Source organism: Ambystoma mexicanum, chromosome 3q (genome assembly GCF_040938575.1).
Source record: "Ambystoma mexicanum isolate Mex_15411 chromosome 3q, UKY_AmexF1_1, whole genome shotgun sequence".
Lineage (NCBI taxonomy): Eukaryota > Metazoa > Chordata > Amphibia > Caudata > Ambystomatidae > Ambystoma > Ambystoma mexicanum.
In genome coordinates this window covers 184306519-184321864 of record NC_090926.1, presented here as the reverse complement: position 1 = coordinate 184321864, position 15346 = coordinate 184306519, and the positions used below count along the sequence as shown (strand labels likewise).

Here is a 15346-nt window from a genome sequence, read left to right as displayed (position 1 = left end):
CTCAACGGCATCTTTCTCTTCCAGAGTTTATATAATTCGGATGGGTACTTCTTGTTTGGTCTCAGAGGAAGAGATTCCATTCGATGCTAATATTCAGACCGTTTTTCACGGTGTCTAACTTCTGGACCCAACTTTGTTCAAGACGTCTCAGGGCCAGGTCTCGGTCTCCTCCCCGTTTCTTCATAGGCACTTTTTGTATAACGAACCATCTAATGTCCAGATGCGTGTGCTGTTTCTTCTTGAAATGTTCCACCAAGCGTTTGTCGATAGCCTGATTCTTGACGCATGAGCGGTGTTCGCAAATGCGCTGTTTCAACTGTCTTTTAGTTTTTCCTTTGTATAACATGTTGCAAGGGCAACGTATCCCATAGATCGCCCATGGTGTGTTGCAGTTGATGAATTCGGCACATATCCAATTGATATTTTTTAGAGGGATAGTTTTCAGATTATCTGTGAGGGGCAGACTGAACAGCGTCCGCATTTGAAATGCCTTTTGACCCGGGGCAGGCCCCAGAGGTTTAATTGGTCGTCTTTATTATTCTGTTCTTCAAAAGTATGGACTAGCATTTTGTTTTAGGTTCCTAGTTTTTTTTAAGGAGATCCTTGGTTTGTCCAAAATGAAATCAGGCGTAGTGATCAATGGCCAGTGTCTTAAAATTGTCTTCTTGATGAAATTACTCAGAGGACTATAAGTCGTGACACAAGTGATTTTATCTTCTTTCTCATTGGTGTTTTTGGTCAAGCACGTTTCTCTTGGCGTGTATTTCGGCCTTTTCATCGCATTCTTAATTACCTTACGGGGGTACCCCCGTTGCTTTAGTCTCGCCATTAGATCATCCACATGGTGCTCGAATTGTTGGTTAGAGCTGCAATTTCTCCTAATACGGAGGAATTGTCCGTAAGGTAAGTTCATTTTCAAATTGATGGGATGATAGCTGTCATAATGTAATAGGGTGCTCTTGTCCGTGGGTTTACGGTATAATGTAAATAAATTACCGTCTTCATCCTTTTGGATCATCGGTTCCAGGAAGGGTATTTCCTTGATGTCAGAGGACATTGTAAACCTTAGGAAAGCATCTTGTGTGTTTACCCATATTTTAAAGGCGTCCAGTTCTGTTGTTTTCCCCTTCCAAATCATAAAAATGTCATCACTATACTGATGCCAATTACTGATGTTCAATCTGAAGTGGTTGGACTCATTATAGATATATGTGGTTTCAAAAAAATCCATGTATAAATTAGCTATATCGGGCATGAAAATCACACCCATGCTCGTGTCATGTATTTGCTGAAACAAAGTTTCTTTGAAAATGAAAAAGTTCTCAGTGAGAACAAGCCTTATGCACTCCAAGATGAAAGTGGTGGGGACCATGTTAGTGGTGTGAGGTCTTGTGTCCAAGTAGTTTTTCATTACTTCAATACTGGCTGTTTGAGGGATACTGGTGTAAAGAGCTTCAACATCAAAACATACCAGGAGATCTTGTTGATCAATCTTCAAGTCACTGAGGATGTTAATCATCTCGGTTGTGTCTCGTATGTAAGATTTCATCTTAAGAACAAACGGCCTCAGGAAGAAGTCTGCATACTGTGATAAAGGTTCTAATATGGAACCTATCTCTGATACGATTGGGCGACCTGGGGGCATTTGGCTGTTTTTATGCACCTTGGGTAGTATATAGAAGGCTGCCGTAGTTGGTTGTGTTTTATTCACAAATTGTTTCTCATTATCATCGATCCATCCCTCTGTTTCAGCATACATTGTGAGACTCTCAGTTTCTTCTTGTAATCTTTTTGTTGGATCTACGGGGAGTGGTTTGTAATGTTCCCTATTGTGCAAGAGTTTCAGGGCCTCGATCTGATATTCCTTCCTGCCCCAGAGCACGATCCTGCCTCCTTTATCCGTTGGTTGGATAATAAACGACTGATTCTTGTCAAGGTTCTTGATCGCTAGTCGTTCTTGCAGAGTCCGGTTGTCTCGTGTGTAGTTCTTGGTCTTGCTCTGCTCTTTGATGGCATTCAGTACCTTATTTTCAAAGGCTTGTATTTCTGGGCTGATGGAGGCTACCGGTGGGGTGAAAGTAGACAGGGGTTTGAATCCTGTTACACTCTCGTTACTCTGTGATCTTTGTTCTTTATCCTCATCCTATTTTAATCTCACAGTTCTGAAAAACCGTCTTAGTTCTTTTTCTGTTTCAAAATCATCTGCGGCTTGCATAGGGATGAAACTCAGGCCTTTCGCAAGAACCTGTTCTTCAGTAGGTGTTAAAGTATATGAGGTCAAATTGAAAATCGGGATTACCAAGTCTCTTCTTGGCGGATGCTCCATTGACGGGTTCGTATACCATATTCCATTTGCTGTCTCGGTCGACGGGTTATTCCTCGTCGCCCCCCCACCATCCTCGTAAAAACCATTGGGGTGGGCCATTCTGTGCGCCCTCTCCCGGGTCTCCTCCTTGTTCTGATTCACTGCCACTGGCGGTATTTGATGTTTCGGAGAAAGTCACAAAAGGCTTCTTTTGGCCTCCTCTTCTATTGAATGACTTTTGTGGTTGATTCTTGTTCTGATCTTGGTAAAAATCAGGGTTAAGGTAGGGATGTGTTCATTCTTCCTTATATGATTCAATATCCTTCTTCAATTTCCAGATTTTTTTGTCTAAATTGAATTGCCCGAATTTTTGTGTTTTTTTTTCAAGAAGTAATTTCACTTCTCCAGCATTGGATCTTTCATGGATTCACATGCTTAGAATATTCCCCGTCGTCAGGCTGGGAATCCCCGGTACATTATATAGACCCTTTCCCGTAGGAAAACTTTTTCGACGCTCATGCGTCCTATCCACCTCGTTTTGTATCATGCGTGCCCGCGCCGTCAGGACGCCATGATATAAATACAGGACCCGCCCCCGCCCTCCCTCAGATTTCAACCGTCTTTCAAAGTAGTGGGATCCTCGCGGTTACTGCTAATTGAAGTTAGGTTGTTTTTTTTTTTGTTTTTTTTTTCGCTTCGGCGAAATTCCGTTCTTGTGCGACATGTGGACTTAAAAAAGTCTATGAAGGTGATACCCACATGGATTGTATCTACTGTCTCCACCCGCACCACACGGCGGATACATGTGAGATATGCCAGGGTTTCTCCCAAAAAACCCTTAAAGATCGGAAAAGAAGGTTGGTCGACTGGCTTAACGACGGAGCGGGTGCCTATCCGGCATCAGAGGTTGGCTCCACGGCCTCCAGGAGCAAGTCGGAACCTCCCTCGAAGAAGGCGAGGCCTGTCGAAAAATGCCCTGCGGACAAGCATGCGGGGAAGCATGCTGGGTCTTCCTCATCACACAAAAAGTCCTCCTCCTCCTCATCCTCTAAGACGGAGAGGCAAGCGGCATCAAAATCCTCCTCAGGGGACCGTCCTAGGTCTTCCGTGAGTCGAGACACTGCAGCAGGGAAGTCGGCAATGAAATCGGCTACGAAGTCTAAAGGCTCGGTGCCGGCGACTGGCTCGTCGACCCCGGTATCGCTGACGATGCCGATTACTATTCAGACAGCAGCGGTGGGGATTCCTTCGTCGACGGGGACTCAGTTTATGGCCTGGCAGCCAGAGGTTTGCGAACCGGCCCCCCCTGAGGTCCTGCTGCAAGACACGGCCTTGCCTGGGTCGTCGGTAGAAGGAGAAGGTGACATGGTTATGCAGCCGTCGGACTTGGGCCTACGGCCTTCCAATACGTCGACGACGAGTGCGAGTGGGGGTGTGGTCCCTCTATCCTCGACGTTGCTGACCCCCCAGGCGGTTTTATCTCTGGATGTGCTTAATACACTTCAGAAGCTCCTGCAGCGTCTGGATACGCAGATCCCTCAACCTGGCACTTCATCGTCGATATTTTCTGCACCTTCCGTCGACGAACAAGCTCAAGCAGCTCGCACGACGACCAAAAGCCCTTCGGCCTCCCAAGTGGCGAAGGATCGTCATCGAGTGCAGGAGGAAGGTGAGCTATCGGAGTCCGATTCTATACGAGGTGACTCAGGGTCGGACATCTCCCTGTCACCGTCGAGAGACCCAACATGGAATTTGGATGTAGAGGTAGAGTCTACGAGGAGCCAGGCACAACCATCCCCTCCGGATGATGTGGGAGCCTTCCATGCAATGATGGGGAAAGCGTGTTCCGAGTTCGGCTTAATCCCTGAGGAGCAGAAGAAAGATTGTTTTCTTTTTGATCACATGGGTCAAAGGAGAAAATCGGTATTTGCCATCCCAATCCTGGACCACGTATGGCAAGAAGGTCTCAAGACGATGCGTCATCCGTTCTCGGAACCGGCTACTAAGGGGCGTATTGAGAAAAAGTTTAAAGCTCCGGAGTCCACTCAAAAATGTCTAATATCACAGCCACTGTCAGACTTTGTGGTATCGGCGGCGGCGGCTAGGAAGGCCAGAGTACAGCAAAAATGTTCAACCCCTCCAGAAAGCGAGGCAAGGAGACAGGACGCCTTCGGGAAAAAGGTGCTCTCAGTCGGCGCCACGACGGTGAGAGCAGCCAACTCCTTGGCGATTGTATCGCGTTACGATAGGGAGATGTGGCATAAAATAGCCCCTATCTTAGAACACCTGCCGGAAGAACATCGCAAAGCAGCCATGTTACTAGTACGGGATGGCGAGGAGGCCTCGAACCATGCAATTAATATTGCGGTGGACCTAGCAGAGTCGGGGTTCAAACAAATCAATCATGGCGTAGTACTTCGTCGACAAGCGTGGCTCAAATGTACTACTTTTAGGCCTGAAGTCCAGTACAAAGTTCTAGACATGCCATGTGAAGGGGAACATCTGTTTGGAGATAAGGTTGATGAAGCCTTGAAGGGGATGAAGGAAGACAGAGATACCGCTAGGTCTCTTGGCGCCCTCCAGACAGGTAGAAGTTTTCGCTCTTTTCGCCCCTTCAGGGGCGCCTCCGGAAACTCCCGCTTTGGAGCCTCTAGGGACCGTGGATTTAACAGGCCCTCATACTCTTCACAAGGCTACAGACAGGCATCCCAGTCGGCACGTAGAGGCAGAGATTATCAAGCCTCCAGACGACGAGGCTCGGGTCCCTCGTCGACGAAGGACAAGCAAACCAGCAACCAATGACGGCCTTCGGAACGTCCTGGGGGGTCGAGTCTCTCATCATATCGACCAATGGGAATGCATCACCACAGATCGATGGGTTCTGGACACGGTTCGCATGGGTCATGCGCTGCAATTCAAAAAACAAGCCTCTGAGTCTTCCGCCAGTGTTTTTGGCCCAGCCCCACCTTCGAGTTTTAAGACAAGAGGTGGCGCTTATGCTACAAAAAGGAGCGGTAGAACGGGTTCCTGTGACACAGGAAGGACAAGGGGTTTATTCCCGGTTCTTTGTCGTCAAGAAGCCAAATGGAAAATGGAGGCCCATTCTCGACCTAAGGGTACTCAACAAATGGCTAAAGAGCTCAAAATTCAAAATGCTAAAGCTCCAGGAGGTTATCAGGTCAGTGCAACCCATGGATTTTCTGTCGTCGCTAGATCTTCAGGACGCATATTTTCATATCCTAATACGTCCACGACACAGGAGATATTTAAGGTTCGTCGTCGGCCAAAAGCATTTTCAGTTCAAGGTCCTCCCGTTCGGTCTCAAGTCCTCCCCCAGGACGTTCACCAAGTGCCTAGCCCCCATAGCGGCCCATTTAAGGAAGGACGGTCACCATGTCTATCCATATTTAGACGACTGGCTGGTCAGAGGCTCGTCCATGGAACAAACACGAAACAGTCTGGGGGCCACGATGTCCCTTTTACAGGAACTGGGCTTCGCGATAAACTTCAGCAAGTCCTCCGTAGAGCCCTCGAGGACCTTGGTCTTTCTAGGAGCGGAGTTTCATACGCACACAGGCCTTGTAAGGCCATCCAGCGAAAGGATACTGAAGCTACAAAGCAAGGCGTCGGAATGGAAATGCGGTACCAGGGTGTCGGTGCGCAAATACATGTCCCTGCTAGGGACCATGTCGTCCTGCATTCCGTTGATAAACAACTGCCGCCTGTTTATGAGACCTTGCCAGGAATTTCTAGCGGACCGTTGGATGCAGAGCCAAGGTCGCTGGTCCGACAGACTGGTCATCGACGAACAACTGTTACAAGCACTCCGCTGGTGGAGAATTTCTACTCATCTAACGAAAGGAATGCCTCTGTTGGAACCGGAGTTCCAGAAGACGGTGGTGACGGATGCTTCACTGAGCGGATGGGGAGCTCATCTGGAGACGTTGCAAGTACAAGGCCGATGGTCGTTACAAGAGTCCTCCCTGCATATCAACCTGCTAGAACTGAGAGCAGTGCGATGGGCTCTAAAATCTTTTCTTCCTCAACTGAGAGACTCTGTGGTGCGTGTCATGACGGACAACACGACTACAATGTTTTACTTAAGGAAACAAGGAGGAACACGGTCCAGGTCCCTGTCGACGGAGGCACAGGAAATCTGGCATTGGGCCCTGCAACACAACATGCTAATCTTGGCGTTCCACCTACCAGGCGTGAGAAATGTGGAGGCAGATGCCCTCAGCAGGGAAATGAACGAGGTTCACGAATGGGTGCTGAACGACCAGCAACTGCAACATGCATTCAAGAAGTGGGGACATCCTTCCATCGATCTGTTCGCGACGAAGGACAACAGAAAATGCCCACAGTACGCAAGCAGATGGCCTCAGCAGGGCTCACTGGGGGATGCGTTCTCCTTCCCATGGACGAACAAATTCCTGTACGCATTCCCTCCTTTTCCTCTTATCCGGAGGACGTTGCAATGGATCCTCAAGTACCCATGTCGGGTGATCTTGGTAGCCCCGTATTGGGCCAGACAGGTGTGGTTCTCAGACCTGCTGCACTTGGCTGCGGCGGAACCAATGAGGTTCAGGAAGATCCCCAACCTTCTGTCTCGACAGGAGGGTGTCATCTGGCATCACGACCCGGACAGCCTCAAGTTGACGGCCTGGCTCCTGACTTCGCCGAATTTGGCCAGCTAACGATTCCGGAGGAGTGTCGTCATATTCTGCAAGCGGCAAGAGCACCTTCCACAAACACTTCATACTCGTACAAATGGAGGAGTTTCTGTCAGTGGTGTGAGGATCAACCAGGTTTGGATCCGCAGCTGATTATGCCGGAACCGCTCCTCCCATACTTGCTGTCTTAGCGCAAAAGGGCTTATCGGTGTCGTCGATAAAAGTACACCTGGCCGCCATCTCCAGGTTTACACGTCAACGACATTCCGCACCATTATTCAGCGACCGCCTGATTAAGCACTTCCTTAAAGGGTTGTTCAGGAGTTTCCCTCCCGAGAAAAGATTTCCTCCGGTGTGGAGCCTCAATCTGGTGTTAGCGTCTCTTATGAAACCTCCTTTTGAACCAATGTCATCGTCGTCTCTAAAGTTTTTGTCCTGGAAATTGGCCTTCCTGGTGGCCATCACTTCAGCCCGACGTATTTCGGAAATCCAAGCTCTAATGGTAGACCCACCATACTTAAGATTTTTTAAGAACAAGGTGGTCCTTGCCACTAACCCACAGTTCATACCGAAGGCGCCTTCAGTGTTCCATAAACATTCCTCTATTGTCTTACCTACGTTTTTTCCAGAGCCATGCTCGGGAGCGGAGCGCACGTTACACACATTAGACGTGAAGAGGGCTCTTAAGTTTTATCTTCATCGCACGCAACCTTTCAGGGACACGAGGCAATTGTTCGTGGCCTATGGTCTGGGTGCTAAAGGCAAAGCCATTTCAAAGCAAGGACTGTCAAGATGGGTATCGTCTACCATTTCGTACTGCCATTCCAAGGCTGGGAAGCCTCTTTTGCGATGCCCAAGAGCTCATTCCACTAGAGCGGCGGCATCGTCGACGGCGCTGTGGTCTGGAGTCCCTCTGGGGGACATCTGCATGGCGGCTACCTGGGCGGCTACACACACTTTTACCCGCCATTACTGCCTGTCACAACAACATGCCGAAGATACTCGGATGGGACAGGCGGTGCTTCGACACCTATTCCAAAAAGGTAAGCTCCGGTTGAGGGGTTAGATCTGGTTGCAATTATGATTGAATATTGTTCGTTCTCTATGTTAACTATTGCCGATGGGTACACGACCATAGAGAACTGGCATTGTGAGGAAAGTATGTGAGTTTGCATGCACGCCTCCTCTCTTCGGGATGGTACTGCTATGTAATCTATTCTAAGCATGTGAATCCATGAAAGACCCAATGCTGGAGAAGGGAATAGTTTCTTACCTGTAACTCCATTTCTCCAGCATTGGTATCTTTCATGGATTCACATGCGCCCGCCTGCCTCCCCTGACCATGCAAACTGGTTCCCCCACTACTTTGGGGGCCGAAATCTGAGGGAGGGCGGGGGCGGGTCCTGTATTTATATCATGGCGTCCTGACGGCGCGGGCACGCATGATACAAAACGAGGTGGATAGGACGCATGAGCGTCGAAAAAGTTTTCCTACGGGAAAGGGTCTATATAATGTACCGGGGATTCCCAGCCTGACGACGGGGAATATTCTAAGCATGTGAATCCCTGAAAGATACCAATGCTGGAGAAATGGAGTTACAGGTAAGAAACTATTCCCATCTGTAGTGATCAAGTCTTCTACCAGCTTCTTTCCCATAGTTTCTAGTTCTTCTGTTTGCTTTTTCATTTCCTCTTCCGCTGTCTCTATTACCAAGATTACCCAATCTTGGCTGCACCTGTTGCCCACACCACTGAAGTTTGCCTTGAACTTTGGGTTGTCAATAAACACCCTAGGTATGTTGCATACCTGTAGGCCCTCGGGGATCACCCCAGCTTCAGGTATTCTTATATTAGTATTCCATGCAGTTTGGTGCATACCAGTTTTTTCTTTTTTTGAATGATGGCTTCTGCGTGATTTTCACTTGATTTTGTTGCTTCAGTGGTGGGTTCGTTTTGCAGGAGGAATGAAGTATTTATCAACCGTAGGAAATGTTCATCCGTGAAGGAGATTATTTTTCTAGTCTCCATCGCGTCTCAGGGCTTGTTGACTACTGCTCTGTAATCACCAGGCTGGCGTTAGCTCTTCCTATCTGTTTGAGTCTTTGTTTTTAATTTTGTATATTGATCTGGATATGGGTTTCCTATGCTTTTCAAATGTCTTGTCTTTTCTGTGCAATTAATAATTCATGCAGAGTGTATTAGTCACAGTATTTTCGGATCTCTTCCCGAGATCAAACCTAACAACCACGGGTTGTCAATACAGTATATACAACAGGTGAACCCAAAAATCTGTTTTTAACTAGGGGTTTGTGTTACAAAAGGGTTAGTGTAACTGTGGGAGAACAAAGGGAGTACAAACCGCCTCCTGCTCCTGCAGTTGTGTGCAACTCAGACATCCATTAGTGATCTCTAGAAACCATGTCAGAAAACAACCCGAGGGATTGGGTGTACAATCCTTCTTTCACCAAAAAACGCTCAGGCCTATTTTTTATCCAGAAGAGCAAAAATCGTGAATGGCGCTAATGTATACACAAATGATTAGCAATCACCTACTGGATTGGATGGGTGACGCTCCACAGCACAGTGGCTGGCAGATGCATGTGTCAGGTCGGAGTGTCATGTGTTGTTGCTACTTGTGCTGCACCTTTTCATTGGATGCAAGGGTGACATTAATATGACTCCTTTGCTAGGTACTAATAACATACAATATAGATTGGTGTATCTCAAATGTGTGGCGTACTGTGCAGTGTTGTTTGATGATGTTGAGTGGACATCATTTCATATTTCTAAATTGTACCCATCATCATGTAGACATGCACCCTGGAATTTGATTGGTGTTTTTTTTATGACAGTCTTTGCATATTTTCCCACCATTATGTTAAAAAAAAGACCTTGGAAAAGAGACTTGTATAGCAATCTTGTTGTGTGCATCTATATTGTAGGGGCACTCTTGCACTCATACAGGTGTCCCCCGTGTTTACTGGTTCTCCTTCTTACTAAACCAGTGTAGTTCTTCAAATTGTAACAAGTCTTTGTATCAATGTAAAGGTCATGTTTTTAAAGTATGGCTTAAAAATAACTGATAAAAGAAAAGGTGGAATCGAAAAATGTTGTTCTCCCGTTCTGATTAAAGAAAAGAAAAAAGCAATCCTTTCCAAGGCAAAGAAAACAAACTATTCTTTTTCACTTTACAGGAATGAAAAGTGCAATGATAACTACACTACAGATTTCATATTCAATTTGTATTCGGAAGAGGGTAAAGGAATCTTCGACTGCAGAAAGAATGTCCTTGGCCATATGCAGCAGGTAAATAGATGCAAATGTAACTTCTCTTTTTTAGGAAGTGCTTAATAATGGGGCTTGACTCATTTCTGAGCGTGCCCCAATTGAGCATAGAGTGTTAAATTGATTTGCTCAGAAAGCCAACTCAGTTGATTTGGGAAACCTGGATTAGATCCCATTCTGCCGGTGTGAGTCAACAACTGGTGGTCTAAAACAAAAGACCAAAGAAGGGGTGTGAATACAAAGCATCTGTCTCCTCCCTACCCTGTGTCAGTATCTCAATAGATTAATAAGGTAAAGGGGCAATAGAAAATAGGCTTCAGAATACTTTCTTGTTGTAGAAGTGAAAGCACAAAGTGGCAGCAGCAATCTATAAAAAATATGAGGTTCATAACTTTAAAACTCCTTGAATTCTCTACCTATACCTGAAGGATGGATGTTTAAGTTACACAATCTCAAATTCTGTGCAGTTCACTGTGATGCTGGAAATGCATTGGAGGGACAGGGCCTCCCTGTTCTGTCTTGTAGTCCTTTTTCATTTGTGTTCTGTATTGTTTTCTGCCCAGGAGTCCATGTGGGACTCCTGGCAGTGCAGCTCTTCCTGTTTTTGGTTTGGTGTACAGACCCATGGGATACCCTTATGGCACCCATGGGTGGAGGGGTACAACCCTGTGCCCCTAGTGTATGTTTTTGGGCACCTGTGTGTGGCCCACAGAGCAGGGTATGGGCGGGTGGCAGCTCTATGCTAAATTTGACAGGTGCTCCGATTATCCTCCATTTTGGGGTACCCAGGCCCTGCCATTGGAATCAGCTGATTCCTGATAGGAAACAAGATGGCCCCTGTGGCCTCTTGCTTGCTATTGCCTGTTACCTTGTTTTCCCAAAGTCCTGGGAAGCCCTGCCTCTGTCCCTTCCCCCTGACTGGCTGTTGGGTGGAAGTTCCATATATAGAGTTGTTGTGAAGTCCAGGCCACACTGGCTGGAGACTTCCCAGTGACTTTATGTTGTGGGTACACCCTGTGGGTGGGAACTGGGTAAATGGAGTATGTGACCAATATGCACTTCTTGTTGTGGATGTCTGGTATCTGGTGTTTGACACAATGAGTGAGACAGCCCTGCCCGAAACTGTTATGAATGCAGTGTGTAGTGTTGAATACCTCGGTACTTGTCCCAATACACATTCTTTGTTGTGAGTGTCTGAGAGGGAGGAGAATGGCCTGGATGCACTGTATGCCTGATTGGCTGACTGACTTCTGAATGCCCTTCCGAGTGATTGGTTGCCTGAGTTTGACCCAGCAGAATGAATGGGAGATCAACTAGTATATCTGGGTGATTCTCACTGCTAGAAATCATTCAGAAGCTGATGTTGAAACTGACGCTTGATCTCGAAGCCGAGCCTGAAGAAGAAAGTTGACAGCTGTCTCCTTTCGCTGAAATATGAAAGCCGCCGAGCCGTCGAGACTGATCCAAGAGAGGACCTGGTTAGGCGCCCTCTTCCCGTGCTCCGAGGGACCATCGGGCACCGCTAACCTTCGCCGAAGCTCCCTGGAAGTCAGACCCTTGACAGGCTGCCGACCGGAGACAGGGACCACCGAGGAAAACGAAGATAAGCACCGGACATTCTGTCCACCGCCGTCGACCAGGGTTCGCAGGTTTGCATAATTGCTGGAGGCCTGTCAAAGGCGTGTTGCCCAGAAGAGGGGACCGCTTGATGCCATGCCATCGACGACCAGAGCCACAACGCTCCTTTGCCTAAGACGTTTTATTCACGGACGCGCTCGTCTGCACCGACGCCCACCTTATCCCACTGGAGAAGGCCAGGCCGTTGACGCGCCAAGGAGCATCCGCCGGTGGGTTTCCTGCCACCCAAAGACCCAAAAAGATGCCGGACGACTCGATGCCCTTGCTGGGCCACAGTTCTTCACAAACTCTTTGCGGTCCTGAACTATCGACATCGAGGTGCCCCGGATGCCTTTTCCTTGCCAGACATCTTCGCTCTGTCGTCAACGAGCACCGTTGGGACCGAAGTTGCCGCCTCGACGATAAGTTCACTTTCTTCGTGGGACCTCGACAATCCATGGCTCCTTCTTTAAAGGGAGCCGCTCAAGAAGGATTTGTCGACAACTCGTCGTCAAACTCTGCTATTCCAGGTACATTGGGGTGGTAGAAACATTATAGAAGGAAATAAGACAAGTAGAACAATATATGGACTGGGCTTGTGATATATCTCTATTTTACAGGTTACCCAGGTGGGGGGATCTCCACAAAGAACTGTGTCTAGTGGTAGGGGCCAGTATTCTGCCAATTGTTCTAACCAGCTGCTTTCCTCCTCTATCTATTGTTGGTTACCTTTATTAAGTGATTTGTGTGACATTTAACCAGAGTACAGTTGATGCACTTTAATGAAATCTGATAATAATTGTGGTACCACTTAGAACTGTGTATATTTGCCATTGTAGATTTACTGAGCACAAAGTGAGTTATTGTGATTGTGTATATAACCTTGAACCTTAATTATATAAAGACTGTGTTTTAACTAATACAGTGTGTGGGCATTCCTTTGTGGGGGTTTGGGGACCACACTGTACTTAAGAACCAGCCTGCATCACCTCCTGAGAAGCTAGACCTTGATTGCTCGACTATGTTACCAATAATAGAGAATCTTGGCTGGGGACCTCTGTGCCTCTCCTTTGCCATATAGAGAGTAGGAGTACAGACACCCCCCTCCAGTGTTTACATTCCCCAGTTGAGATACCTATGCAACATTAAATCCTTATAGTTGTATTGTGGACTGTTAGGGAGAAAAAAATGAAAGCTGCTTTGTAATTAAAACTCCTAAAATAACTTACCTGAGGCGGTGTGTTATTGTTATCTCAATGTTTATTCATGCCAAATGGTCAACATAGGTGAACAGTTTAACATTGCACATGTACACTTGATCACAATTCAATATTTCAATATCACTTTCCTTTATCTTTCACCCCACTCTTTCCATCTCAGGTCCTTCCTCCCCACTAAGGAACGTACATGATAAAAGATATTCTGTCAGTGATTCTACCCATTAACTGTTTTATATTAGAATGTGTGTGTGGATCGTATCGGCAGTCATTCCTCTGGGCTTCCTGGTCATCAGAGGATCCCTTCATGGATTATACCCTCTGATCCTTATCTTGGGACTCACAGCTGAGGTCCAGGGGTGTCTAAGTCTGTGGGGCACTGAAGGCCACGTTTGCCTGACAGCCACCCCTAGATCAACAGAGAACAACAGAGATGAAGACAAACCCCCATTCATAGTTGTGCTGCTCCACAATAGGGACCATCGCTGATATGCATCGAACTTGCTTACAGGTATATAATAGTGAGGGAGTGATGTTCCACTCAGGACCCATCAGTGGCTTATTTGTGATTGTTGACCCTACCCGGAGAAGTCCCAACCCAACCCAAGTCCCAACACAAAAGCAGGGGAAAGCCTTCTCCCCTCAATTGAGCCCCTTCCCTCGCACATGAAAGCAGCCCCTCTGGAGAGCTTGGGAGGGCACTTGCTCTTGTTGAGTGGGCTGCCTTACCCCAACTGTCAGGAGGACAAATCGGAATGCGCAGAAGTCTGAATACAGAAAAGGACTGTTCACAGCTGTTTAATGTATACACAGCTTTATGATTATCAAAAGGAAATGAAAATAAACAAGAACCAAGTCTCTCCCACTGAATGTGAGAAGACCTCACCTACCCCGTGGCATTGCGTTTTTTCCCGAACCCATTCTTCTGACGATCTTCCTTACAGGGGATACGTCTCGCTGTTAGTAACACAGTCTCCTGAATCAGCTGTTGGTACAGCTAGAGAGTCCCCATCCGACTGACATTTTTTCATGTTACAGTTGTATCTATAAAGCCCCTGAAGCCCACCCATTCCCTCTTCCTGGGTTCTGTAGTCTGCAGTGGAAATTGTGGCGTGCCAGAAGATAGACTGGGACCAGAAGACATACTTTACTACAGGAAGTTTATTTAAATCTAACAAACTGCCTTACTGGCCCTATCACTAATAGGGAAGTTCCCTACCTAACAAACTAAACTAAGAGTGGGCATCAGTATTAGTCAACAAGTTATAAATCCTGTCCTCTGTCCAAATCCTAACTTCTAAACTTGCCCTACCACTTAAAGAAAACAACCTACAAGGGAGAGAAGGCAATATGGGTTTCCCTCAATGTTCTTTACTCTGCAGTCTCCCGTCATTTCTAGGAATCTCTATTAGTATCAAGTCTCACATTTATTTACAGGTCTCCTGACTTTATCAGTTCATCTCCATCTTCTTAGAGTTCCAAATAAAGAAAAGGTTTTCCTCCAATATATATTTCTCGTAAAGCTCTCAAGTTCCAACAAAAGTCAATTCTCCTAGTGATCGTAGATTAAGTAATATTTCTTGAATCCTCTTCTACCAACTAGTTGGGTTTTTCCACAAAATTCCACTCTTGTTTGGTTCTGGTTTCCTGGTAGGATGATTCCTCTCATTTTATAGGGCCCTCCTGGCTCCATTGGTTCTATTTTCCCCAGTTGTTTCGTAGGGTTTTGGATATCCCCCACTAGTATATCTTTCTCTTGGTTTCTGTGTGCAGTTTTGCGCCATTTGGCTGATTTTAAGGCTCAGGTTTATAGGGCTCCCATAACCTCTCTGGTTATATATGCCCAGCTCACTCTCAGGACTTGGTTGTCTCTCATAGGGATCTAGCCCTTTTGTTTTCTCTACCGTTCTCACAGTTTGGTCTCTGTATCTCCCTCTGATGTGGAACATATTTTCTCTGTAGCAGGTCCAGCTCCAGCGAGGTGACTTTGACCCGGTGTTGCTGGCATTCTCCCCAGCTCCTGGGCTTCCTCTCCTGAATGCAAGCAGTAGTTTTGATTTTCTCGCTGCTATGTTGCTCTCTCTCTCTCTCTCTCTCTCTCTCTCTCTCTCTCTCTCTCTCTCTCTTGTTTCTCGTAGTGTGAGTGGGGGACTCGTTCCTCTCTCGCTTGCCTAGTTTAGCGTTGTTTCTTGGCCTCCCGGCCCACCATGCCCTCCACGTGGTAATAGCTTCCCTCTTGGCCGGATCCG

General features: G+C 46.9%; 1 protein-coding gene across 2 annotated transcripts in view; it reads left to right on the top strand.

Annotated features, from left to right (window-relative positions):
• LOC138582299 (ATP-dependent 6-phosphofructokinase, muscle type) overlaps positions 1-15346 on the top strand; it is a 903222-nt gene that overhangs the window by 790737 nt on the left and 97139 nt on the right. For both annotated transcript variants that reach the window (XM_069653451.1, XM_069653452.1), the window contains one exon: positions 10173-10284. In XM_069653451.1, coding sequence (XP_069509552.1) covers positions 10173-10284 — 112 coding nt within the window. The remainder of the gene's footprint in view (positions 1-10172; positions 10285-15346) is intronic.